General features: G+C 39.2%; 6 protein-coding genes across 6 annotated transcripts; 4 read left to right on the forward strand and 2 right to left on the reverse strand.

Annotated features, from left to right (window-relative positions):
• Positions 1–6,471: 6,471 nt before the first annotated feature.
• PADG_05739 (uncharacterized protein) lies at positions 6,472–8,004 on the forward strand (the record flags this gene model as incomplete). The annotated part of the gene is made up of 3 exons (XM_010762894.1): positions 6,472–6,601; positions 6,796–7,779; positions 7,850–8,004. 3 exons carry the CDS (start codon positions 6,472–6,474, stop codon positions 8,002–8,004), a joined length of 1,269 nt encoding a protein of 422 aa, XP_010761196.1.
• A 174-nt stretch (positions 8,005–8,178) lies between these two features.
• Positions 8,179–9,064, reverse strand: PADG_05740 (uncharacterized protein; the record flags this gene model as incomplete). The annotated part of the gene is made up of 3 exons (XM_010763092.1): positions 8,179–8,255; positions 8,315–8,961; positions 9,021–9,064. 3 exons carry the CDS (start codon positions 9,062–9,064, stop codon positions 8,179–8,181), a joined length of 768 nt encoding a protein of 255 aa, XP_010761394.1.
• Positions 9,065–9,490: 426 nt separating this feature from the next.
• On the forward strand, positions 9,491–11,500 carry PADG_05741 (uncharacterized protein; the record flags this gene model as incomplete). The annotated part of the gene is made up of 1 exon (XM_010763093.1): positions 9,491–11,500. One exon carries the CDS (start codon positions 9,491–9,493, stop codon positions 11,498–11,500), a length of 2,010 nt encoding a protein of 669 aa, XP_010761395.1.
• Positions 11,501–12,527: 1,027 nt separating this feature from the next.
• Positions 12,528–14,600, forward strand: PADG_05742 (uncharacterized protein; the record flags this gene model as incomplete). Its single annotated transcript, XM_010763094.1, has 1 exon — positions 12,528–14,600. The coding sequence occupies one exon, from the start codon at positions 12,528–12,530 to the stop codon at positions 14,598–14,600; it is 2,073 nt and encodes a 690-aa protein (XP_010761396.1).
• Positions 14,601–17,021: 2,421 nt separating this feature from the next.
• On the reverse strand, positions 17,022–18,412 carry PADG_05744 (uncharacterized protein; the record flags this gene model as incomplete). The annotated part of the gene is made up of 4 exons (XM_010763095.1): positions 17,022–17,178; positions 17,258–17,876; positions 17,934–18,197; positions 18,262–18,412. 4 exons carry the CDS (start codon positions 18,410–18,412, stop codon positions 17,022–17,024), a joined length of 1,191 nt encoding a protein of 396 aa, XP_010761397.1.
• A 2,435-nt stretch (positions 18,413–20,847) lies between these two features.
• On the forward strand, positions 20,848–23,776 carry PADG_05745 (uncharacterized protein; the record flags this gene model as incomplete). Its single annotated transcript, XM_010762895.1, has 2 exons — positions 20,848–21,077; positions 21,136–23,776. The coding sequence occupies 2 exons, from the start codon at positions 20,848–20,850 to the stop codon at positions 23,774–23,776; spliced, it is 2,871 nt and encodes a 956-aa protein (XP_010761197.1).
• Between the last annotated feature and the right edge of the window lie 224 nt (positions 23,777–24,000).

Here is a 24,000-nt window from a genome sequence, read left to right on the forward strand (position 1 = left end):
AATTAGTAACTGAGATCAGTTTTAAATAACTAATATAATCATATAAATATTTCTAAAATATAAAAGATTAAAACTAATAATTTCAATTCTAATTAAATTAGAAAAGAAATACTAGTTTTTAATAAAAAAAACTAATTAAAAAAATGTAATTTTTTATAGAGAAATTGTTAAAAACTAATTGATTTTATCTATATTGAAGAGATTTTCCTCACATAACTAGTGTGCAGCTTAATTTTTTAAAATAAGTGTAGATTCAATATCTAAATTTTTTTTTTATTAAAGAAAAAGCTGAATTTGAGTAAAATTTTTCTGATTTTTTGAAGAGAAATCAGAAAAAAACTAATATTCTAAAAGAATTTACAAATTTTACTAAAATACCTTCTCTTCTAGAGCTTAATTAGATTCAGTTAAAGCTTCAATTGATTTTAACTGAGTCTTAACTGAGCTTTATTAAATTTGTTAAAAATTAGTTAAAGCTCAACTTTATGAAATATCTTATAATTATGCACTTAGTTTTAGCTTATCTATATTCTCAGCTATACTCAGCTAGTTCTAATCTTTAGTCAATAATCTAAAAAGATTAAGTGCAAAAATCTTATTTCATATATTCTTCACTTTCAACAAATATCTTTTCTGCCATATCTAGATAAACTTTGATGATGAGAGTAGTATGAAAAGATACTTAATGTAATAAGAAGATAATCAAAATTGACAGAGTTTTCAAAAAGCTCAGATGTATCTTTTCTCAATAATGACTTGATGAATGCTATTGAAAACTGTTTAAATTGTTTAAATTAAATCAAACTCTTAGTCATTCAATTTTCGCACTCTTTAAATCAAGTGTTATGGGTTGATGATGAAAATTATTATTGAATGTTCACTTTTCAAAGAAAAGTATGTTTTTAACAATCAATCATTTAAATTTTATCTAAATAGTATAAAAATTGAAAGTCTAATCAATTTTAATAAAAGCTTTTAAATAAGAGTATTCTTAAATCAAAATTTCAAAAATTGATTGAATTTTTAAAAAAACATTATTATATTAAATTAAATAATTTTATTATCTAATTTTAAAGTTTTTTCTTTATTAGTAAGTTGATTTTAAATTTTTTCTTATAAAGTTTTTTTAATAAAATGATAAAATTTATTATAAATTTAATTTAAAATTTTTTTTATAATAAACTTTTTTATTAAATATATTAATTAATTTAAATTATTATAAAATTTAATAATTTATCAATTTATCTACTTTTATATATTAAAGTATATTTATTATTTTATTATAATAATAAAAAGTAAAATAAATTTTATTTATTATTTAATTAATATTTATTATAAAAATTTTCTATAATCAATCTTAATTAATTAAATGATTTTAAATTAATTAAATTTCTATAATATTCTTATTATAATATCAAAGTTAAAGATTATATTATATTTTATATTAAATTAATATTTTAAACTCTTTCTATAATATATTATTACTTTAAATTTAATATTTATCTTCTATTATAAAAAGCAAGAAAAGTTAAAATATATGATTTAATATTAATTTTTAATAACTATAATTTTTTCTTAAATAAAAATAAAATTAATTTTTTAAAAAATAGTTTTATTTAAATAAGAAAAAATAAAAATATTACTTCTATTTATAATTTCATAAAAATTAAATTTTAAGTTTTAAAACTAGTTTTTCCTTTAGTAGTAATAGAATTAGTAGTCTGTTTTAATTTAATAAAATATTTATTTTCTAAGATTATTTTTACTTAAAAGTTTTTTTACTTTTATTGCTAAAAAAAGATTTAATTTTATTTTTAATAAGAACTGATAATTCTCTAATTTTCTTATAAAATTTTAATTTTTTTTATAAGTTAAATAGAAAAAATAAATTTAAGCTAAAAATATATAATTTTTATTGAAATTTTTATAATTATAATATAAAAATATAATTTATTTATACTTTATAATTAAAGTATAATATTTACATATTTTTATAAAATTTTTATTTTTAATATTTTTTTATTAAATATAAATTTTAATTATATATTTAAAGTTAGTATAATTATAATTATAACTGAATAATATATTTTTTTCTTTTATTTAATATTAAATTTATTAAGTTAAATAAAATTACTTTAACTTTATAAAAAATAATTTTTTTTATTTTTTTAATAATATTAAATTTTTCTTGTTTTTTATTACTTTTTAATTTGATTTTTATAGTTTTTTTATAAAATCTTTTTTTCTTCTTTTTAATAAAAATATTGAATAAAAAATCATTTAAAATAATAATAATTATAGAAATTTTTATTATAAATATATTTATAATATAAATTATTTATTTATTTATTATCATTAAGAAATGTTCAATTCAATTTATTTATAAATTTAAATATAAATTTTAAACTTTAAAATAATTTTAATAATTTTTTATTAAAAAGTTTTAAAATAAAACATTCTTTTTTTGATTAAATAATTTTTTTATTTTAAAACTTATTTTTTTTTAAAGTTATAATTTTTAAAATATATTATTTAAGCAAAAATTTAAATAATTAAATAATAGAAATAATTATTATATATATATATTTATAATTTTTATATAATAATATAATTGATACTATTATTGATATTTTATTTCAATATAATTTTAATATTTTCCTCATTTAAACATTCAAACAGTGAGCAGAAGGCCGGATGTCGACTAGCTCGATAGCTGCTTTACGCCGGCCATTGTCCAATACTACCACGCTCCACGTTCGGTGGACGCCCTCCTGCACGCTGCAAGCTCAATTCCCAGCCTTGCGAATTGAAAAAAAAGTGATATGTGAAAGAATTGTATAGACTGCCATGGGAATTTCCCTCGCCCTGGGGTTAATGAATTGAAAGCTACTTAAATATGCATCAATTAAAATTCCTTAAAAAAACTTTTTGCCTTTGTGGGCAAAGGTCAATCTTGAGGATGACCACACTTTTTCTCAGAATGCCATCAATTTAGAATGTACAGACTTGACCCACCTCACTATGTGATCTGATCTCATTTTAGTCAGAACAGATCTCTCACAATACACTGTAAATCATTTATCAACTACTTAGTTCTTACACCAGCAAAACTATTCTAGAAAAACCTTGCTCATTTCTATTTATTATCATTGAAAAAATAAAATAAGAAAATTTTCAATAGTATTCAAAGAACTAGAGAAAATAATAAGAAGAAAATAGAATTGATAAATTTATATTAATATTGATACAGAGTTTATTTCAAAAAAAATAATTAAATATACTCTTATACTCCTCATTTCTAAATTATAAATACTTAAAAACTATTTGATAATTACTTAGTAAATAATTAATAACTACTTTAAACAACTTAATAATATCATAGAATTGATAAATAATTATTAAACAGTTGATAAATAGTTGATAAGTAGCTAGTATAAGTACTTTGAAATCAATAATCTCAGACAGTAATTGTGCTGCTGTGCAACTCACATCTCATATAAGTGCATCACATCAAAATGATAAAAACACTGAAATGATAAAAATCTTGAATAATATTCTCATTATTGCACTCTATATCAATAATCAATAGCTAATTTATAATAAAAAAAATTATCTACATTATTCTCAGTATGTGTGTCATTTTTAAATTAATTTAATTTCTCTTCTATCAGTGATATGAGTGAGTGATTGTCAATTTTTATAAAATTAACTTCAAGTCTTCATTGCTTTTTATTCTGCTCTTTTTTAACTTCATTATTCTTACATTATTTTATTTTTCTATTGACATCTTTAATAATGAGAACTCTCTTTATTTGAATCTAATGATAAGTTGTTTTAGCTCTATAGTATTTACTGATATTGAGAAAGTTTTTTAATTCAGTGATTTATTGCTCATTAAGTTCTGCATTGATTAGACTTACTTTGAATATCTTGTTCAAACAACATATCAAAATAAGTAATTTTAAATCAAAAATATTTCTAATACTTTGCATGGTATTTTCATAATATTAATATAATATTTCAGCTTTTAAATTATCTTTGATGAGAATAGCTGAGAGAAAGAGATGAATATATGATCTAAATCATTCTCATCTTCATAAATCTGCAGTAAAGAAGATGATGAGATTCACTGCTTAAAAGTATCAAGAACTTAGTCAGAATTCCATGAATATATATCACATCGAGCTTATTCTACAGCTATTGTATCAAATTTAAAGATCTACTTTTCACCTGACTGAGAGATTTTGTAGAAATTGCCGTTTTTCATACTTAACAAGATCATGATGTGCAGCATAGTTGACTGCTTTTGAATAGTAATGCTTATATTGCTGAAATAATAAACTATTTAGAGATTCTAGCAAATGAGTGACATGCAATAAAAATTTATATAGAATTATTTTATAAAGATCTGTATACTGTATGAACTTCTCAGTGATATGAGATTCATGATTATTTATTAAAAGTAATTAATAACTTTTCTTCTATCTTTTTTCTATAATAGTATTGAAATGTTTCAGTTATTCAAATTCAATCTTATTATTTGTAAATTCAGTATCTAATATAGCAATTCTATAATTGCTGAGTAAATCTATCTGTGTATATCAATTCTTCAAGTGTGTTTTAAAGGTCAAGATTATCAATAGCAGAATAATATAATTATTCATAAATACACATTCAATAACTATAATCAAATCTTTTAAAAAGAATGAAAAAATCATAAAATTAACTTCTTTAAAAGCAGTTATAACCTATTCTTTACATCCTTGCCCTTCTTGAAATTTAATCTCATTAATATTGTATATGTCATAAGTATAAAATTAATACTGCTCAAATAAAATTCAAAGATATTCAAATTATATATTGATATATTTAATATCTTCAACAGCTACTTTTTTGAAATTTATTAACTTCTATTTTATTTTTTTATATTCAAATAAATATTTAATAAATCTATAAATTTATATCTTACTCACTTTTGAAAAAGAGGTAATAAAATATATGTACTGATATCTGAGCATTGAATTTGTGAAATCTTCAATATGTTCAGATGTAAGAAAATAATTCTTTTCATCAAACAGCTTGACTTATCATTTAATTACATTCTTCTAACTTTCATTTAATCTCTTATTAATTAGAATCTTTGCAGTATTTAAATTTCTTCTATTGATACACACTCAGAGATATTGATAAAAAATCTTAAATTCTCATAACAAAGATAGTATTTTGAAATTTGAGTTTTTTTAATGATAAGTGACAGCTTTTTGAATACAGTCTTTGATATTTTTATTCTTATTTGATATTGTAGTGATTTATTAATTGATGAAGATGATGAAAATGATTAAATTGCAAGATTTTTATCATTTCAGTATTTTTATCATTTTATTGTGACATATTCACATGAGATGTAAGTTGCAAATTGGCATGATTATATACTATAACATGATGATATAAAGTTTTTAAACAAAATATTAACAGTTATTTAACTTTGGAAAAGTAATAAAAATAATTTATAAATAATTTAAAACTATATAGTAATTATTTAATTATTTAATAATTAATATTAAATAATATAAATTTATAATATTTTAAAATTAAAGATAATATGATGAATAATAAGAATAAAAATAATAATAATAATATTTTTAATTTTTTATCTTTCATAGTTAAAAGACTTAAACTATTAATATTATAAAATAATAAAAAATATATATTTTATAATTATTTATTAAATAGTTATCAAATAGCTAATAAATAGTTATAACATAACTATATTTAAAATAATAAAGAATGATAAATAAATAAAAAAAAAGCTAAATTTTAAACTATTTTAAAGTTAAAATCAAAAATAGTTTAATTTTATTTTCTATAATATTAATTTTTTTATACATACATTTTTTTCTCCTCTAAGACACTAGGGGGCTAGGTAAGTACAATTTCATTTGCTCCAGCTGTACTCCGTATAGATCATGTGTATGACACCTAGACAGGACTTGCATCTTTACATTCTCTGTCTAGCAGCCTGTGGAGTGAAACCATGCAAAGTCATTCAGGGGGTTACTAAGTAGAGTTTTATATTACGCGAGTACATGATCCAGTTAGTGGTGAAAATACGTTAAGTTAAACCACTTCTGCTCAAAAACTTAAACAGTTCAACAGGGTGAAAGAAATCGGTTTCACGAAAGTTGGCTGGCGCAGAAAACTTGCAATATCATCCCATCCTTTCGCGCTTGTCTTCATCTCCCTTCCATTCCTTTGTGTCTTCTTCCTCGCCATTGCGCATTGTGCCTGAGATATCAAGTATGTACGGCATGAGTATTTCGCGGTTGGTCGTTATTAAATATGCGACCATCATCCTACATCTCTTCATCCAGCTACGCCTGTTCAACCCATGAATTCCAACTCCAACATAACTAACCAATTTTCACATCTAGATTCGTCTTTTAGAGGGAGGTTAAAAGAAAACAAAGGAAAATGTCTTCCGACGGCCGAGTCCCGCTCCTCGTGCGTGCGGAGCTCCCTCGCAAGCCGCCAGTCACTAAAGAAACAGCCCGCGAAATAGCACTGCTGGAGCGCGAGATTGTCGACGCTGAGGTTAAAGCGCGTACGTATCACCAATTTTTCCCCTTCTTTCTCCTCTCTTCCCTGGATAATACATTTGAATTGCTAGATATTCGATTTCATATCTATTACATACATACACATACACATCTATATACATGCATGGAAGGACATGCGAAGAATAGCGGAAAAGAAAAACAAGCATTATTATCTAACACAGACATAAAAAACAAAAAGTCCGTGCCTCCGTCTCCCTCCTCCGCCCACTCTACGCCCGCCGCACAGCCCTCATAACTGCCAAACTCACCGAAACCGACTTCTGGCCTCGCGTCTTCTCCCACGCCCCGGAAGAAGTTGACAAGTTCATCCTCCCCTCCGACGCAGATATCATCGGCAGCTGTCTCAGAAACCTCACCGTGGAACGCTTCAGTGTAAATGAGAAAGGTGACGAGGGCGAACCGCGTAATTTGCGCTTTACGTTTGAGTTTAAGACGGACCCGGAGGTTAATGAGTGGTTTGATACGGGAGCGGATGGGAATGCAAATGCAAGTGCAGATGGGATTGTGAAGATTGTCAAGGAGTTTTATTGGAGGAAGAGTATTGGGCGGTCTGAGAGGAATGGGAGAAGAAGGGTGTGGGAGGGGCTTGTGTCGGAGCCTGTTAGGATTCAGTGGAGAAGTAAGGAGGTTGATCCAACAAAGGGGCTTTTGGATGCGGCGTGTAATCTTGCTGAAGCTGAGAGGAAAGTTGGTGAGGGGAAGAAGGTTACTGTGGAGCAGAGGTTGGAGCTATCTGAGTATGAGACGGTGGTGACTGAGGTGGCGAAGGTGGAGGCTGAGGCGCATCTGCATGCGGATTCTAGTGATGATGAAAATCATGATCATGACCATGACCATGACCATGACCACGACGATGAGAGACCCTCTGGTATCAGTTTCTTTGCGTGGTTTGGGTATCGCGGACGCGATATTTCGGCTGAGGAGTCGGAAGCCGCTGTTAAGGAGGATGAGGTGTATTGGGCGAAGGTTGCCGGGGGGGAAGAGGTTGGGGAAGAAAAGGAGAAGGAAGAAGCTGGAAAAGAGGGTGAGGAGGAAGATGAGGATGATTATGACGACGATGATGATGAGGACGGGCTCATGAATGCGGAGATATTCCCGGATGGTGATGAGCTTGCTGTTGCGCTGAGCGAGGACTTGTGGGAAAATGCACTCAAGTATTATGGTATGTTTCGTTGGATGATTTGTGTTTCCTGCTCTAAATTTTGTCTCCTGTTAACTGGCTTGTGATGCAGTTCAATCGTTCGAGGAGAAGGACGACTTCGGCTCTGATAATGAGTTTGACATGGACTGGATGAATGGCGATGATGACGAAGAAGACGAGAAGAAGAGTGACGACGAGAACGAGAACGAGGGTAATAGGCCTCACAAAAAGGTCAAGACTTCATGATATGTCGTTTCGTTGTATTACTTTGTCTTCTCTCTTTGAAATGCGTTTGATATAGCTGGATGATTGGTGTGGGAATTCGGATATCGTTTGTCTTGTATTATCTTCCGTTTCGTTAAAATAGTTCCAAATGTAAAACAGGGAAGAGAGCCACCATTTTTCTCGCTGTAATAATAGTTAGAGAACTATCACCAAAATTAATAGGAGGATCAACACCATAATCAACACCGCTATGCAGCAGTTTGATGCCGTATCTAAACCAAAGTCAGTATAGCACCCAATGCAGAGTCACCTAAACTCATGCCATACATACCCTCATTCCGCCTAATAATCTTCCCCACCCTCCTAACCCCACCCTGCAACTTCCCCCCAACCCGATCCGCCAAAGAATCCACATCCTTCAGCATCTCCGTCTGCTCCTCCAGCTCACGACCCATATCATCCGCCTGCCGCCGCAGTGTACCCACGGTCTGAAACACCCCATCAATCTGCTGGTCCTGCTCCGTCATCAACTCCTGCTGCCGCTGCTGCTCAAACTGCGCATAGTAGTCGTCCCGCTCGCCATCGTCGAGCAGGTGGTCATCATGTCCATAGTCGAAATGTGAGGGGTCGGGTAGTCCAGATTGCCCGCGAACGCCAGTTGTCCCTTTGACTGCACTAGCTGTAACGGTCCGCACAAGCTCTGCGCGCATCTCTTCGATTTCCCTCCCAACATCTTCGACTAGTTGTCGTCGGCGGCCTACTTCGTCTAATTCAAGGCCGTAGCGGTATGGATCGTGCTCGACAACGCGGACGCTTTCGACTAGGTCCTTGAGGTCGGCGGAGAGGTCTTGGAGGGTTGTTTCAAGCTCCGAGCGGGCTTGCTGGAGTTCCGGGTTTGTGGGGGATGTTGCTAGGGAGCGTATGCGGACGTAGGAGGAAAAGAGGGGGCGGGTTGCTGTGAGTGCGGAGATGACGTCGCTATTCGAAGTCGCGGGATGGTTAGCGGGGTAATATGGGGAAGGGTTGAGGGAACATACGCTTGGACTTGGAGGAAGGGGTCTGTGTCTGTTGAGGAGGACATGAGGATAAATATAATGTCAAATATGTACATATATGGCTGTTGTGATTTTTATCTGTCTAGTGGTGAATCTGGTGGTGTGTATGTATATGTAGAGATGAGGTTGTCGTCAAGAATCGCTGATGTTGGCTAAGTCTGTGTCTGTCTCGTTGTCAGCAAATGCGGTAGTCTATGTGGGGCGGCCGCTCGGGAGCCAGACATAGATAGGAGCTTGGCGCCAAGCCCAGCGCGGATTCTTTTCTTTTTCTTTTTCTTGTTCCCCTACTCTTACTCCTTATTCTTTTTATTTTGTAACTATATTTATATTGCCACCCCATTGAGGGCCGAATACATCTCCCATAGGGTATTCTACCTCCGTCGTTCTTCATCTTATATCATTCATGAATTCGCTTACTGATACACACCGCGGATTGACCTCGTCCCTGGGATATGCCCCCTGAAACCCCGCTCCCACTTCCCCCCTCCTGGCCCGACACGGACACCTACGTATCCTCCCTTCTCACCTTCGCAACGACCTCCAATGTCTTTCTCAACTTTTGTGGAGGAATACATATCCTCGATTTCCTCACCCGCGTGCCAGATCTCTACACAACCGTCATACCGCAGGATTGGAGGGAGTTCTTCGCGCACCATGACATCAGTGCGATATTGGATCTGCTCATGAGAGAGGATATAGAATCATTACGAAGAGATATATGCCGCGACAGCAGTGGGGGAAAAGAGGGTGCTGTTGAATGGAGGGGTGGCCCGACGCCCCCTCAGAGTCTGCTGGAATATATCCATGATATACGACGACATTGCCTGCGGCGGGAGTTCACGCCTACAAATAACTATGCTGAGCAGAACGGGCGTCGCAATGGAAATTCCAACCCTAAAAGTTGTAGCAATGTTATCCCCCGCCATATCGCCGTTGGTATGAAACCCAAAAAGGTGCATGAAGTCGCCCATTTCGCCAGCTATGTCGATGCCCTCACTGATCATATTGAGCATCGGAAAGGTGATGGAGAGCGGATTACACATATTGTTGACTTTGGTTCTGGGCAGAATTACCTTGGCCGGACGCTGGCTAGCCAACCGTATAATAGACGGGTTATTGCCATTGAGCGAAGGCGGAATAATATTAGTGCTGCGATGGGGAAAGATGTATTGGCAAAGCTGAAGAAGGAGAGGGCCGTGAGGGATCAGAAAGGGGATAAGGAGAGTGTCAATGGGGATGTCCCTGGGGACGTTACGGGTAAAGTGGATTCTGATTCTGCGGTGCCAACTCCGCAGAATGGCCAGGTTAAGATTTATGGGGAAGATAGGGAAGATTCGACAACGCTGGTTCATGCTGAGGTTGGGATTGAATCAAATGCTGGGAAATGCCCTGGATGTTCCGATGGTTGTACCACAGAACAGAACGAGGAGGACACCTGTTCCAAGGGTTCCATGGATTACATCGAACATGACATCCAAGACGGGTATCTTGAACGTATCATTAAACACGTCGTGGAGGCCGCCCCCTCTCCTCCGCCTCCGACCCACCAGTGTACATGTACATCTACATGTCCCAAGCACACACCGCCAACCTTCCAAACACCCAAGTCCCCACCCCAAGCACGTGTCATGGTCATATCCCTCCACTCCTGTGGGAATCTCGTGCACCACGGCATCCGCTCACTCCTCCTCAACCCCTCCGTCACTGCCATCGCCATGATCGGCTGCTGCTACAACCTCATGACTGAACGCCTCGGCCCAGTAACCTACAAACTTCCCGTTCTCCGCTCTCTCCACCCACGTCTCGAAGCCACCTCCAAAGCCTACGACCCACACGGTTTTCCCATGAGCAAATACTTCGAAACTTACACCCACGAGGGCGGCACGGGTATCAAGCTCAACATCACTGCACGCATGATGGCGGTTCAGGCACCGTATAATTGGGGCCCAGAGGATAGTGAGAATTTCTTCACCAGACACTACTATCGCGCCTTGCTGCAGCGGGTTCTGGTAGACTATGGTGTTGTGCCGGTACCTGGTCCTGGGTCGCCGGTTGGTGACGTGTCAATGGAGTCTGGGATGAAGGCGGAGGTTAGTGGGACGCCACTGATTGTCGGATCGATGCGTAAGGCTGCCTTCACCTCGTTCATTGCATATGCGAGCGCGGCTATTGCGAAATTATCCCGCGATCCGCACTATGGAGCGGCGATTAGGGAGAAGGTGGCTGGGCTGTCTGCGGAGGAGTTAGCGAGGTATGAGGAGCGGTATGCGGTGTATAGAAAGAATCTGAGCATTGCGTGGAGTCTTATGGCGTTTAGCGCTGGGGTAGTGGAGTCTCTGATTGTGGTGGATCGATGGCTGTTTCTGCGCGAGCATGAAGGGGTGAAGGAGGCGTGGGTGGAGACGGTGTTTGAGTATCGGCAGAGTCCGAGGAATTTGGTTGTTGTAGGGGTTAAAGTGTGATTTGGTTTTGGTTGGACCGTTCTTTTTATCTGCCTGATAAAGCTTATTCCTCTGAATTGAACGATGCAGCACTCAGTTTGAGGCCTATGCCATTCCGATCAGAAAGAATATTCCCTGATATAACCAGCCCCTTTTCCCCATTTTTGGCATTTGGTCTATACCAGAAAGCCAGGCTATCCTCCAGGTGCCTGCTCTTATATCACGATAACAAGCGGCTCAATGGAGAGCGTCTAGCTACGATATTGGTGAGGGATTCCATCGTCTCCCCTTCTCCAATATGGCATCTGAATTCGGTCCTCGAATGACGTATGCTGTCATCTCTGTCTGGATGAGAGAGCTTACAAATGAAGAACCCAACAGATGAGCCATATTTACAGGTTTCCTGATTCCACAACCTGCACCGGTTGTGACTAATTGTTGAAGCAGCGATTCCACTAGTGATTCCATGAGTGTATGGCATTACATACACGGTGACGCTACAGGAGCTTGGTTAAATTTTCTGCAGGCTTCATATCCGATATGGGAGCATGCACAGCTATATGTATCCTCATACATATATACCATATCCTGGCGATATACAGAAGTCCTGAATAGGGGTGAATAAGCGCGCTGGCTAACTCCTCAGCCCCTTTCCTCGTCCTATGCTCCTGCCGCGGCAAGGAAGGTGCTCCTAACCCCTTGTCGCGGCTCTTTCCTCTTCCCGAGTCCACGTCATGTTTTTTTTTTTTTTTTTTTTTTTTTTTTTTTTTTTCTTTTTTCTTTCTCTTTCTCTTTCTCTTTCTCTTCTTCTTCTTTTCTTTTTTCCCCTATTTATTTTCTTCCTGCTCTTACATTGTTGTCTTTTTCTTCCTTATATCTCTCAAACCTCTTCCGTCTATCTATCTTGGTCTCTTCCGTTATTCATATCTTGCCAGTCACTTGTCCCATTTCAATATCTATCTTAGTCGTCTGTCATTCTCTCCAAGTACATTCCCATCCGGTCTCATTTCTCTAGTCTGCTCATCACTGTCCGCTAGAATCAACAGCCATGTTAACCATCTCAATCAACGGCAACTTGTTTGACCCGGTCAACCAGCTCCAGGAGTTGATAGATCTTGGTCTGCACGATGAAGATGCCTCCAAGTCAGACTACATTCTTATCCACACCTCCCAGCCTTTGACAAACGACCAGTATGACAAACTGGAGAATCGTAGTGTCAAAATCCTGGAATACGTCTCTGCCAACACGTACCTTTGCAGCTACAAAAACACCGACCTGGAGGAGCGGATCCGTTCACTACCATTTGTCTCTTGGGCCAACCCCTATCTGAACCAGTTCGTAGTTCAGTCGTCGCTCAAATCGATGCCCCCTATTTTCAACCCCATCTCAGTATTTACCCCTGTGCCCAAGACCTCTCGCCTCCATTTAGTTAACATTGTCGTCCATCACGACGTCGATCCAAACAACGATGCTGTCAAATTGGCAGTTGCAATGGCTGCTCGTGCTGACCCAGACTCCCTCGCCGTCTCCGCACGGCAAATCCGCCTTCAAGTACAGCAGCAGTACCTTGATGATGTAGCTGCTGTTGACGCAGTCTATCTTATCCAACAAGTACATCCTTTTATTCTGTTCAATAACAAGGCGTGGCAGGTCCTGGGATGCGACACTAAAATTGTGGGAGAAGAAACAGAATACACAGGCGAGGGGCAGGTTGTTGGAATTGGTGACACTGGTTTCGATATTGGTAAAACGGATGATACTCATCATGCTTTCACCGGTCGTGTTAAGAAGCTTTACTCCCTTGGTAGGCCCAACAAAACTGATGACCCTGATGGCCATGGCACCCACGTTTCAGGGTCCATCCTAGGCGATGGCAGTTCAAAAACTATGGGTGGAAGAATTGCTGGCGCTGCTCCCAGAGCCTCCCTTGCGCTTCAATCTGTCCTCGATACCACGAACGGCCTGGGTGGGATTCCGGATGATTTGGGGGACCTTTTTATCGTGCCCTACAGAGAAGTAGGTGCACGTGTTCATACAAATTCCTGGGGAGCGTCCTCGATATTTGGTCAGATCCCTTATGACGCTTCTGCGACGCAGGTAGACAAATTCATCTGGGATAATCTCGACATGCTCGTTCTTTTTGCTGCTGGTAACGATGGTGCCGACCGCAACTTTGACGGTGTCATTGATCTACAACAAATTGGATCACAGGCAGCAGCGAAGAATTGCCTTACTGTAGGAGCGAGTGAAAATAACCGTCCCGAGATCGGAGTCAAGTACGGATACCGTTGGCCCTCGACCCCTTTCCGCACTGACAAGATGGCCGATAATCCGGCAGGTATGGCTGCATTTAGCAGTCGTGGACCTACACGAGAGGGGCGTTACAAGCCTGACGTGGTTGCTCCCGGAACCGCCGTATTGTCTAGCCTATCAAGGAAAGCCCAGGCAGATAACCAATTCGGGGAAAGCTCAGATCCTCAGTGGTTTTTTCTTGCCGGTACGAGTATGGCAACTCCTCTAGTTGCTGGTTGTGCTGCAGTTGTACGCGAGTCCTTGGTTAAGAATGGCACCGAACATCCCAGTGCTGCGCTTGTTAAAGCTCTGCTTATCAACGGCGCTATGGAGCTCGTTGGACAGTATAAGCCAAGTGAAGCAGGTCCATCTCCCAATAACAATTCCGGGTTTGGCTTGGTTAATCTCGTGAACTCCATTATTCTACCCAAACAAGATAACGGTGGTTTCAAAGAAGGCGGGCCCTTGAGCCAGGGCGAGGGCGAAGATAATCCAATCACCATTACCATCCCAAAACTTACAAGTGAATTGGCCGCTGAGGGTTCTACGTTGAAAGTGACACTCGTATGGTCCGATCCGCCGGGAGCGGAGCTTCAGAATGATTTGGATCTCATTGTCAAATCTTCTGATGGCCAGGAACGGCACGGGAACATGGGCGAGGAGGTCGATTTCGATAGAGTGAACAACGTCGAACAAGTTACGTGGACTGGTATTCCTGAGGGAGAGACGCAAATCATTGTCCGCGCATTCCGCATCACTCGCAGGGAAGCTCCTCAGCCATACGCAGTTGTTTGGAGCATCAATCGACCACTCAAGCCTAAGAAGTGAGATTTGATTCAACAAATGAGCAGCGAAATTATCACTCTTTTGCCCTATGAAACTTATATTTTTATTGCTGCTTGCTACATATACTAAGAGTAGCGGGATGAGACAGTGGCTTTATTACTAGAAACTTGGTCAATGGCTGAGTCTCTTTCTGTAACAGGAAATGGAATAACTCGACCAAAATAAATTAAAAAAAAATTATAAAGAAAAGAGGACTAAAATCTCCATCGGAGATCTCACTGGTGGGACTTTGTGTGCGAGATTGAGAGCAAGGTGATTTGGCGTTTCTGCATTTAAATATCTTTTGTGCGGGATTTATTTTCCCCTTGCGAACCAGAAACGTAATGAAATACAAATTTGTCTTGGTAATAATGCTTTAAAGCTTACTTATATCTTGTAGAAATTTTATTGCCATGTAGCGTGTAGAGGAGTGTATACAGATCATGATCCCCGGTGCTTCAGAGTAATCTGCAGGATATGAAGTTGAGGTTTCAAAGCTTCGTAATGGAAGTAGATAATACTAGAAGAGGTTTTTCGCTACGTTACGGTAGCTGACAAGAGGCCCATCCTAATCTGAACCCATAGGAAGCATGAAGAGGATTCTGTTTTGTTTTCAATAGAGTAGTGATGCAGAATGTTTTTAGGGCATTTTGTTAATTAGTTAGTTAACTAAATTACCCATTTGAGGTTCCAGATTCATACAAACTTGCGAAAAATGGTATTATACTTCAAGGATGACGACTATTACGTGAGGCATCAACGTTTGCTCCGCACTGCTGAAGACCGTGAAAGGAAGTGGCCTTTGTTTGATGTGATGTACGTTCTTCTGGCTCAGGACTTACCCACCTGCACCCATTTGTGGATGTCTGATCAGCCCGTTTTGGATTGCTACACCCTGGACGTTCCGTTCTTCAAGGGACACTGCTCGTAACTACTGGCGATACGCGTTTCGAGGACAATATTGACCGTGGCAATGGGTTCGGCGGCCAGGTCCTTTTCAGTGGAGGTTCTATCTTGAAACCACTTGGAATGTCTGGAATCTCAGGTGGATCCCAAATGGTTATCCCACCTTTCGATGTGGCAGTTATAAAATGCGGATGGCGTGAAATTACTCCGTAATGTACGGGCGACGGATGTTGGCCCACCGACCTATCTCGTTGCTTTGAACGAGACGAAGGAGATACATTTGGATACGGATCTGGATGTTATAGATCTGATGGCCAAAGCTGAACTAATACCGCCCATAAGAGTCCTCGAGGTTTTACATGTAAAAGCCCTCTCCAAACCATAATGGCTGCCACCCAAGAGTGGAGAAAGCGATGGTACGAGGATTTTATAATTGCCCTAACATAGTTCGAAGAGTATCTAATTTCGAATTCCAATTAAATAGAGGAACGATGAAGAATACGGGGCTGATGGTTTGCATATTATGTCTGACAAAGATTTGACCGGATCACAACAAGCTCCTCCCCCGCGAGTTGGGTAAAATTTGGGAGCATCTGGCGGCATTTGATTTATCAAGTAGAAATATTGACTGAAGCCATACAAAGTCAAAATTGGCAACGATCTGAGTATATGAGGAAGTGACAGAGTCGGGAGGCAAAGAGAATATCGTAATCTAATATTAGAAGAGTCCTAAAACAGTGCCCCCTCCCGTGAGTCCCAAATAATAACCACACAAGGAAAACACCAAAGTAGATATATACGGGGTAATATATATAGACAGCCAAAAGAATGTTATTTTACAAAATTATCTCAGAAATTAAACCCTGTAAAAGAAAAGGGATTGCAGTGGCTGAAAATTGCTCTGCAGGTGTAAATGACACGTAGAGAAAGCAACATACATATGCCAGAAGAACAAAGCAGAAACAAACAGGTTTGGAACGGAGACTTTTTTACCCGAGGCAAAATGCATATGAAAGTATCGCTGAAAAAGATAAAAAGTGAAACACAAGAAGAACGTAACACCTTCAGCGCCCTCTCTGGTGAAATGGTGTGTTTGAAGTAATGCTGCAATAAGTTTTTTGCTTTTCTCGTCTGGTGGGTGAAGAGGTTTTGGGGGCGACGGGAGGAATTAGCTCTTTGATATGCATGTAAATTTGTCATTCCGTCTTGTATGTGCGTTGATAACACTGAATGTCATGGCGTTGCATGTGGTATCATCGAGGAATAAAATGCTAATTTATCAGAAATCTATTGCTGGAAAATGAGCCGGATGGGAAGGGGATTTTCACGCCTGGGAGTAGCGCCAAGGATAAAACACAACGCAGGGAAAAGCCTCTCCCTGCGTTGTTAAGAGGGAGGTTCGAGGGGTACATGTCTCATTATTAAAAGGCTGTCTCGGAGCAGGGTGTGTTGGAAGGTTGGGGATTGGGGGGACGTCGGGATGCTCCTGAATTGTATATTGTAGGAGAAACAAGAAAATCAATCCATTCCAACATATTTGAACCAATTTGCTCGACAGTCTTCCAACTGGAGAGATGAATCCCCGGCATAAAATTTGCCTGCGGTGCAGCCTTTGCATTTTGGAGAGTTGGGACAGTTGAAATATGGCACGTGTTGGTAGCCAATGTCGCGGAACCTTTTTTGTTGTAGGTTGGATGGTTAGATAATGTGAGACCATGCAGCAGCTAATTCGAGTGGAAATGAAAATACCATACCAATGGATTTTACTCTTGTCCTCGAATAAGCCTAGGCCAATAGAATGAACTGGTGCATCCCCCCATCTTTCGTAGAAGAAGCCTCCAGCAAGGTCTAAGTAGTTGAAGTAGTCTTCATAAGCCTTACTTCGGAAAAATGACATATCCGCGATCTCGAAGTTGGACCAGAAATGACAGGTAGAGTAGCCATTTGCGTTCTTGTTATGCTGTGGCCTCTGTTTATTGTCCACCAGCCAATCCAGTGCGTTATTTTTGTGCAGGTATTGGGGATGTGCCTCGAGGAACTTGAGCGTCTGTGGCCACAGAGTAGGTATACTTTGCGGCGCATCGTAGAGATTGATGGTGAAGCCATAGGTTTTGTTGTGATCTTGCATGTATCGGAAAACGTCGTAATCGACGTCGCAGAAGAAATGGACCTTTGGCTCGACCCGCCAATAGTATTGTACATTCTCTAAAGCAGGGTGTTTATAGAACATGCCGCTGTTCCAGCGGCACATCTGATGATATGACATCATGCTGCCGTATTGGACACCCTTCTCCTCGAGTATTTTAGAGGACTCTTCGTACAGGTCCATATTTATGAAGCCAGGAACATCCCAGTGCTCCTTTGGAATCAATTCTAGAGAGGAAACAACATTAGGGCCCCATTAATGTGCCGATTCGAACGCGTGCATACCGTAACTGCATTTTGCTTTTGTCTCGGCTTGGGTTCGAATCTTGAACTCCTCTGTAAATTCCTTATCGTTAAAAAATGTCCATGGATAATTAAACTTGCTATTCCAAGTTCTTTCCAAGTCTTTCATCGTCATGATCAACTCGTCCAGTTCTTCATTTCGGACTAGGACCAGGAGTGTTGCGTTGATGCGAGCGGAGTTCGGGTTGTCCGGCGCGTAGGCATCATCTTTTGCCCTCCAAAGGGGTTCGGGCGGCTCTCCTGTAGCTGCGACACTATCAATAACCGTGGAATTATAGATAGTAGATGGTAGTAGCAAAGTCCCACTCACGATCTAGCAGTGGGTCCCTCTTAAGACCATTGTCGTAATGTCCCTTTCCTGCTGTCAACACAGTGGGCGATTTCGAGACATGGAAGATGAGGAAAAGAGAGAGGATGAAACAGGAGGCTAGTAACAGTCGAAGAGGTCTTGCGAGAGCCATACTGCTACTGCTGTTATTCGCATCGCCGTGAATGGTTTGTTAATAAGGGGATGAAGACGGAGAGAGATGTAGTTCAAGTGGTCCTGATATCCTTGGGAACGTTTGTCTCTACGGACGACAGGGGACAGTTGCCCGCCAAGCATTTTTGCTTAGCTAATCGAGGCTAGACAAACTAACTAATAACTAACTAGTTAACTAACTAACTAACTAGTTAACTAACTAACTAACTAGTTAGTTATTAGTTAGTTAGTTAACGAACTGTAGCTACCCTAATCACGTGCACCTTAAATATAAATTTTAGATTTCGGCTAGCTAAGTTCAATAGTTACAACATAACATTGTTCTATCATGAAGTTATGAAGCCCTCTGATTTCTGATTGGAAGAAGCTTGCGAATGTCATGATATCAATGTCTCCATGTATTGTTTAGACGTGCCAAGACGCATTTGTGGATACTTGGAATCCATGGTAGGTAGAACGCCTGAATTTATTGAAGAAATACATGCCACCTAGCAGGGGACAGGCTTAGCAAATGCTTGAAAGCGAATAATTCTTATGAACCTGTAATGAACTGTAAAGAGAATGAATTAATGTCAAAAACAAATTTGAAGACTTTGTTGAAGACATAATAGAAATGTCAAATAACATGAATGACTTCAATGATCAAGACTCTAGCTTTGAGTCTGTCTTTATATAAAAAACAGGATAAAACTGAAGATTGCTCATTTTCAGATTTATAAAATAGTTAATTTTAGATAAGTGTCATTATCTTTGACTGTATATATTTAAAATGAATAATAATAATAATAATAATTCAAAAATTATATTTATTTTATTTTTAATAATTATAATTAGTTTAAAATAATTTATAATTATTTTAAACATTTTTAATTATAAATATATATTTATATCTAATTTAATTTAATTAAAATATATTTGTTATTTAATTATTTCTTTATATATATATCAGTTATTTTAAGTCATATTCTTTATTATTTTAAATACTTTTACTGGAATGTGTTTATAATTTAAATTGTATTTAAACGTCTTAAATTTGAAAACAGAGATTTAGCGGGTGGAAGCACTATAAAATAAACCCACGGAAGATCTTGTATTTTTATATTTAACAGTTTGGTATCACAAGAAGGCTGGCAGTGTTAATATGTCCACAATTTTAATAGCTTAGCGCCTTATTGTATAGGAGCAAGATATAGTTTGTTTACCCGATGTGCCTTAAGTATAACCAGAGGTATTTGGAGTAACGGGCTCGAAAATTCGTGCTTATCTGCTTGAACAGTCAGCTCAGATCCACGGCAGCCTATTTCCTCCCGGGGAAACCGAATTTGTGCAGCTGGAGCCCAACCTGGCTACACTACCGAAGGGCGGCCCCAGGTAGCGGGAGAGCGTAATTCCAACAACTATCCCACAACAAACTCCGTATCCGCCGGACTCTCTGCCAAAAAAAAAAGGGTTTGGACGATTAGCTCTGGAGTAAGTTATTATTATCATCCAACAAATACCTAACCCCAGAAGTCACTAAAAGACCGGCACAACTCCCACCAGAAGCTCCATAGAATAAATAAAGAAGCCTCTGGTTCGCATGGCAGCCCCACTTGCGTATCGACGGATCCGGGGCCGCGCCGTGTGGTTACGATGATGGGAGTCTTGTGGTAACTATTAGTTATTAATGGAAAATGCTTTCTGACTGTTCGGGGGTTGTATGTTTCCGTGCTAACTAACTAATAGTTTCCACACGTTGGTGCTGCCTGGGTTGATAACCCCAGTAATACTCGGCGTATTCTATACCCCCAAGTCAAGGTCCGTTAAAGGATGAGCTCCTCGTCCAAAGAAGCAGTGCAGAATGCACTCGGTTTGATGGGGATTCCTTTCGTTCTGAATAACATTTTTCTCGTTGGAAAAAAAGGGGCAAAGTTCATTAAGACAACAACATCAGTGTCTAGCTTTGTTGACCGCAATATTCCATGTGCCTTAGGTGCGGTGTGTTGCGTCGCACCTATGATACCATAAAATGGAAGAATGGAGCAAAAATCAAAACACTATTTTTGGATGTGGAGATATCTATACATAGTAGAATATAGACTGTCCCATAGGATGCCGGGGCTTCACTTCTAGTTCCCAGATCTGAATCCTTCAACGTAATCCCCGCCTCAACGCACGCTTCCTGTTAAGCATGATTTTGTTTTACCTTTTGGTGTTGGCACGAATTAGGAGCCTAAAAACTAACTATGTCTCGAACCAAAAGCAAGTCAATTTGTTTGGCGTTGGGCGATTGGGGCCTTTTTTGGACAGGAAAAGTCTCGACCCTCAACTGCCTGTTTCGGTCTAGTGCGTTATTTCAAGTCTCGTGGATTATTTATGTAGTTATCAACATCAAGGAATGTTCCATATTACTCCACGGATTTACAATCAGAAAATATGAACTCCAATCGCGTAGATATAGAATCTCTTGCTCTATTGGTGACTGGGGATCATATCTTTGGGATTGGTTATACGGTCTCATCTGCCGTTGCGCAGTTAGTTACCCGAACAACCAGGCAGATTCGTGGCAACGATGGCCCTCTCTGCGACCGTCAGCGCGCTGACGGACGAGCTCATAATCATAATGACAAACATTTCAGACAAAGCAAGTTCATTGCTCCACTTCTGTCTGATTCTCACTCACTGTTGCTAATTTTCGTAACAGAGTAGCCGCCGTTTCCACAGGTCAAAAGTCCTGGTCGAGAGGACTCTGAAGCAGAACAATGCTGGCAGAACAGACCATCTGGATGTTGCAAAGAGGCTTGATGGTCTCCAAGAAAAGTTCCAAGTCTTAGATAACGATGCTCTCTCTGATGCCCTGAGTTCACGGCTAGATGAGCTTAACCAGAAGAGGAACCATCGGGTCCCTGAAGTCTTATCCTTACTCCTGGAACTGTCAGATAGACCTGCAACGCTTTCCAAGGTTGAGGACTTGGATCTGCTGAAACGACCCGCTTCTCCACTCCCTTTAACATGGAGCGACGTTTATGCATCCGATCCTCTTAATGACGAGGAAGGTATCTGGCAGGATATAGATTACGCTGCAGTTTCCTCCGACGATGATCTCTCGAGTATATCAAGCGGCGTCTCCATCCCGCGAATCATCCCCCACCGTCCCAAATCACCTCTGGATGATTTCAAGCCCCCGGATAGCACCTTCTTAACGGTTGAAGATGAGACCTTACTCTCGCGCATCCAGGATCTTGAGATATGGAGACAAAGGGTTGCAGACACAAGTCAACAAACTAGAGATGACGACTTGTATCTTACTGAGTTTCAAGTAATCAGAGAAACGATTTTCATGCTTCAGGGCATTCCAACCACTCTGTTTTGGTATTTGGACGGCTGCTTTGAGGTTGATCGGAGGCTTAAATTGCGTCACGCATCCACCGTAGCATTTGAAAATCTGCTCCGGTCATTTAGTGCCATCGGAGCCCAACTGCACATTATTAGACAGTTTTCAAAACTCCCTCAGAGTCTTCAGTTTATGCAAATGTTTCAGCGCGAGGTGGAGGTTTGTTTGGCAGAATTTGACAAGACTTTATCCAACTTGGAGGTGGAATACTCCAGAACAACGGAGTCTTGTACTCTGAGTTTAGTTCAACTCTACTCGCATGTTCATGAGAAGACCCGCATTCTCCGTGAACTCTCTGATCTCATCAACAGAATGGCAGATCAGTCCCCAAATGAAGGATTCGAATGCCTAGATCTACTATACGATCTTGTTTGCTCGAAACAGGCATGCGGGGATGACGAAAGTTTTATGCAAGTCACTAAGATATTCTTCAAATGCTTCGAAACCTATGCGAGACCCATAATATTATGGTTAGAAACTGGAAAGCTGGACAAAAGTTTAGGCTCATTTTTCGTGTCCGACTCAGGACGACAACTGGCAGGTTTGAGATCTCTTTGGCACGAATGGTTCGTGCTAGAAGAAGAGGTCCATGGACAGTTGTACGCACCACATTTCCTGCGTCCTGCGGCGAAAAAGATTTTTACCACCGGCAAAAGCAGAGTATTCCTCCGCCACCTCGGCAGGGATTTAGACGTCCCAGAGTCCCCAAGAAGCTTCAATTTTAACCTTGAGAATTTGAGCTCATTTAACAACTTCTCACCGTTGCTACCTTTTCAAGCACTCTTGGAATGCTCCTTTGATCGTCTCTTGGAGGCAAATCATATCTTTGCTTCGAAAGCGTTACAGGAACAGCTCAACAAGAATTGTGGACTATGGGTCTCTCTGGAAGCCCTCGAATATATATATATGGGGAAGGACATGTCGCTCACTTCAATAGTTGATCATGAAATATTCGATTTGATCGATAAAGGAATCCACTCCTGGAACGACAGATTCTTCCTCACTGAGCTTGCTCAAGGAACAATTGGCAGTCTACCCTCTGTCGATCCTAACCGCCTCGTAATTAGATCCAAACAGATCAGCCTTCGAGATTTCCAACACTATTGCCGCTCTGTTCAGATCCTGAAAGCCATCTCCATGGACTATATTCTCCCCTGGCCAGTGGCTAATATTATCACCAAACAGTCCCTTGTAGCGTACAGACGTGTTTCGGCCTTCCTGATGCAAATACGTCGAGCAAAGTTTGTCGTGGAGCGACAGCGTCTCCGTAATTCATTACACCCCGAGACGGAGAGCGAGAAGAGAGATGATGTTCTCGGTTACAGCATTCGACACCACCTCCTCTGGTTCGTAAACGTCCTCTACGCCCATCTCACACAGCTTGTGATCTGCAGCTCGACAGCAAGTATGAGGGACTCGGTATCAAAAGCAACTGACGTGGACGGGATGATTGCCGCACATCAATCATATACCTCGTCTCTAGAAGCCCAATGTTTACTCTCTTCCAATCTCGCACCTATTCACCAGGCCATTATATCTCTTCTTGACCTGTGTATACATTTTTCCGATATCCAAATCTCGCGTCACGGCGACAACCAATTCGATCAGGGAAATCACAGATCACTCAATTCGTCTACTGGGCGCCGATATAGGAACAGCGGGAACCACACCCGTCGTCGTTCCCGGTCTCGAGAGAAGGGATCTAGCTCCGATGAGGATGAGGATGATGACACTGATGACACTGATGACACTGATGATAGCATGACGGGTGACGGGGGAAATGTGACAATCTCATTCCTGGAATCCCCATACCGGAGTCGATTAATTGGCATCCGGGATAAATTTGAACAGTTGTGTGCATTCATTACGGCAGGGCTGAGGGGTATGGGGCGCGTGGATGGACAACAGAGCTGGGAAATTCTTGCGGACAAATTGGAGTGGAGGAAGAGTAGAGGTGGTTTTCAATTCTGATTGAGCATAACTAACTCTCAGCACCTTGAACCTATCATGAAAGGTTATTTATTCCACTAAGTATTTTGCTAACAAGTTACCCTGCCCCCTGGTTCTTACCCAACTCCAAGCCTGGATGAAACGGTATTCGTTTCCTATAAACTGAAAACTTGCCTCTCTGTGTACATTTTCTATAAATGTAAATATGCGACTTTTGTGCATCAATGCGAAATGATGGGGCCTGC

This window comes from Paracoccidioides brasiliensis (assembly GCF_000150735.1).
Source record: "Paracoccidioides brasiliensis Pb18 unplaced genomic scaffold supercont2.7, whole genome shotgun sequence".
NCBI classification, from domain to species: Eukaryota; Fungi; Ascomycota; class Eurotiomycetes; order Onygenales; family Ajellomycetaceae; genus Paracoccidioides; species Paracoccidioides brasiliensis.